We start from the raw sequence: 3064 nt of genomic DNA, 5'->3' as shown, positions 1-3064 counted from the left end.
TTGGCTAGATGTGCAAAATGATGTACAATGCAAGCTCAAGGGAGATGGGTGGGCTTCAAGTCTCTTTCCACATGATTAAACCTTTATCTAACTTACCTAAGGTAATAAAAGGCCATATCATATAATCTATCCTTATTAAGGCTTAGGGAAAGGCAGTTCTTATGGAAGAATTCAAGCATATAAATTTACCCAATTTTGGAGTTGACCAAGTGATTTTGAGTGGAGGTAACCATTTCAGGAAAAAAGTCCAAACGAAGTGAGAAAGTGCAATTTTTTGAATAATGTGTTCTTTTTGATTTGGCAAATCCTTAGTCCAAGTGATGCTACTAGTGTGGCCCTTTCAAAATGAAGTTATTTCTCATATAATGTATGGCTAAGATGGAGGCAATATTGGCTGATGAGTTTTAAGAGTTAGCTTGTTCTTTGTTGGTGAAATGGTAGAAAGTTTAGAAGGGTGCAGTCATTTGTTTTGTGGCTACTTGTTATGACAACATATTCAAGCTATTGCTCTTTAAAAGGGTGCGGTCATTTGTTTTGTCACTACTTTGTTATGACAATATATTCAATCTTGTTGTTCTTTCACTTTTCTTTTTAGATCCATCTTTGGGACTCTTAGTGAAAGAAGACTTTACCAAGGGGATTTTGCCTTGGTGGAGCACACATTAGTGTTCCAAATGCTAGACCAAGCTTTCGGTCCATCTAATAAGCTTTACCGATTGTGATTGCATAAGTGAAGCCAATTGTGAAAACACAAAGTTCGAAAGGTTTACCCATTGTGTGATTGCATACGTGAAGCCAATTGTGAATGTGGAGGTGGGTGGGGGGGGGGAAACAAGGCATTACTAAAAAAAATGGTGGTATGCATTAAGAGGTAATGTAGGAAAAAAAAATGTTAATGCCTAATGGGAATTTCTCCCAACCATTTTGGGGAGGTATCTATATAAACATAGGGAGTAAAATGCTCGTCTTTCAAGTCCCACTCACTCAAGAGCGCGTGTGCTCTCCGTCTAATCAGAATTCTTGGTCACTCCTTCGATCAATGCAATTCCATTCTCAGAATCGAAAAATTCACTGATTGGCCTGCATCATCAAATTTACGACTCTCTTTACTTTCACACAGGCTTATGCTTCCTACACTATTTCGAATCTGAACGAGCTCTTCCCGTAGCAAACTTGATCTACGTCGCAATAGAATTTTCATATCTTTACCTGTGAGTACATAAACGTCCCCAAAATCGCAATCGCTGCCCCTACTGCATTGATAGGCCTCACCGCCGTATGGAAAATGAGTATCGACGCTACAATGACGGTCACCCTTTTCATGGTGTTGCCGACGCTAAAGGACAAGGGTGAAATCTCATTCAGCGACATGTAGGAAACTTGGTTGTAAAGGTGATAAAAGACACTCTGTGCGACTACCCACCTGGGAAAAAACCATAAAACCACCAGTAGTCAGTAGCGATCTTACATAAAGGACGACAAAGATTAGATCCAATGAGGAGCGGCTCGAAACTTACCACGCGAAATGCGGTCCTATTCCTTGCGCTGCCCTTTCCCATCCAGCAGCCCACACCTTCGGTCCCTCCACAGCGAACGCGAATGGAGTCAATAAGGCAAGAGACAGTATGGACAGGCAGGCGTAGTAGTTCATGCCTCCTACCGACCTTCCTTTCATCCCCTTTTTGGAGAAGATATTCCGGAAAACAAATGCCAGGTTGGAAATCATAGCGCCCATGAAACCTGCAAAAGTACAGGTGAGCACAAGAGATCAAGGGCGTGAAATAATAAAAACTCAAATTCAGGGAAGTTTTGTTGCAAAGTCGCTTACCCACGAGATTGAAATTGAGTTCTGTCAAGGCAGCCAGACCGCAACCGCCGATGATGGGTATAAGAGACAAGTAAACGGAGGAAGTGAAGTGCTCTCCCAGCAAGACGCGAGAGACCAAGACACTGAAAGCGGGTTCAGCACTCTTAATAATATGAGTAAAGGAAACTGCCACCTTAGACATACTGACTGTAGCTGCAACATGGCCAATTGTGTGTGCTATTGCAACCTGCATAAGCGACTTTTGTCAGACAACCCTCCGTGCAAGAGGAAATGACCTGCTGTGAGAAACCGAAGTACAGAAAGGAGAATGGAAGGAAGAGTGATATACTGGTGCAAGCGCTTTCCAGAAGTCCATATCGGTCTCGGGGAACTCTACAACGCGAGTCACCCAGGACACAAGCATAATCAAAGAGCCAGCGGCTAAGGAGAGAGCTGATGTCAACCACGGGTAGGGAAAGACATTTAGAACTTTCTTGTTGTATATGTTGAACACTACATTAAGACTCCACCAGGTTGCAAAGTACAGGCCGAGTTTGAGCCTCTGAGCAGTCGCTTGGGAGGAAGCTTCATCGTCTGGCAGAGAGGCAGGGACTAAGCCATCCTGGGGCGAATCATGCAGGCGTCTAGCCTCAAATGCCTTGGCTTGAACTGTCAGTGAAGAAGGCTTTGAGCTGAGAGGTCCAAAATCGTGTGATAAGCATGGGCGGCCAAGGGAAGACTTGAGGGAATATATTCTAGGAGCCAAAGGCTTGAGGCAGAAGGCTGTGGGAGAGGGGAGGGAAGGGGGTTGGCAAGCTAGATAATTAGCTGCAAGGGAGGGGTAGTTTGGAGATGTAGAGGAATGATAGGAGGGGGATGTGAGGAGGGAGGAGGCAGCTACTGCTGCCATGGCACTTGTAGAGGGTGTGAAGGAGTACAAAGGTTCCAATTAGTGGGCAGGGATGAAAAGGAGGAAAGATACGGAGAGAGGAAGAAGGATACAAGTGAGTATGTTTCTAGTCTGATGGCAAGAAAGAAGAGAACTATTTTGGAAGGGAATACACAAGTATGCTTAAATTTATATGTGAGCGAGAGGAGCAACTTGACAATGTGGATGGTTGGGAAGAAGCCCAAAGGAAAGATCCTGCCCATTTGCCATATGCCAGCCAGCCTTTTAGGTTGACTGTTGAAAAGCCAAAGTGCATTGTATTTGTGTTGTTGCTTTCTATTGCAATTTGGTGCACGTGAATGAATATG

The 3064-nt window shown here is 44.0% G+C and overlaps 1 protein-coding gene across 1 annotated transcript; it reads right to left on the bottom strand.

Annotated features, from left to right (window-relative positions):
* Positions 1-860: 860 nt before the first annotated feature.
* On the bottom strand, positions 861-2845 carry LOC147881344 (glucose-6-phosphate/phosphate translocator 2, chloroplastic-like). The gene is made up of 5 exons (XM_087402303.1): positions 2157-2845; positions 1829-2054; positions 1518-1740; positions 1210-1423; positions 861-1080 (listed from the first exon to the last, which is right to left on the bottom strand). Exons 1-5 carry the CDS (start codon positions 2715-2717, stop codon positions 1069-1071), a joined length of 1236 nt encoding a protein of 411 aa, XP_087258429.1. The 5' UTR covers positions 2718-2845; the 3' UTR covers positions 861-1068.
* Positions 2846-3064: the final 219 nt, after the last annotated feature.

This window comes from Dipteris shenzhenensis, chromosome 31, assembly GCF_047967505.1.
Source record: "Dipteris shenzhenensis isolate YYH24624 ecotype China chromosome 31, Dip_SZ_1.0, whole genome shotgun sequence".
In the NCBI taxonomy this organism is placed as follows: domain Eukaryota; kingdom Viridiplantae; phylum Streptophyta; class Polypodiopsida; order Gleicheniales; family Dipteridaceae; genus Dipteris; species Dipteris shenzhenensis.
The sequence above is the reverse complement of the archived record's forward strand: the minus strand, read 5'-3'. Positions and strand labels throughout refer to the sequence as shown.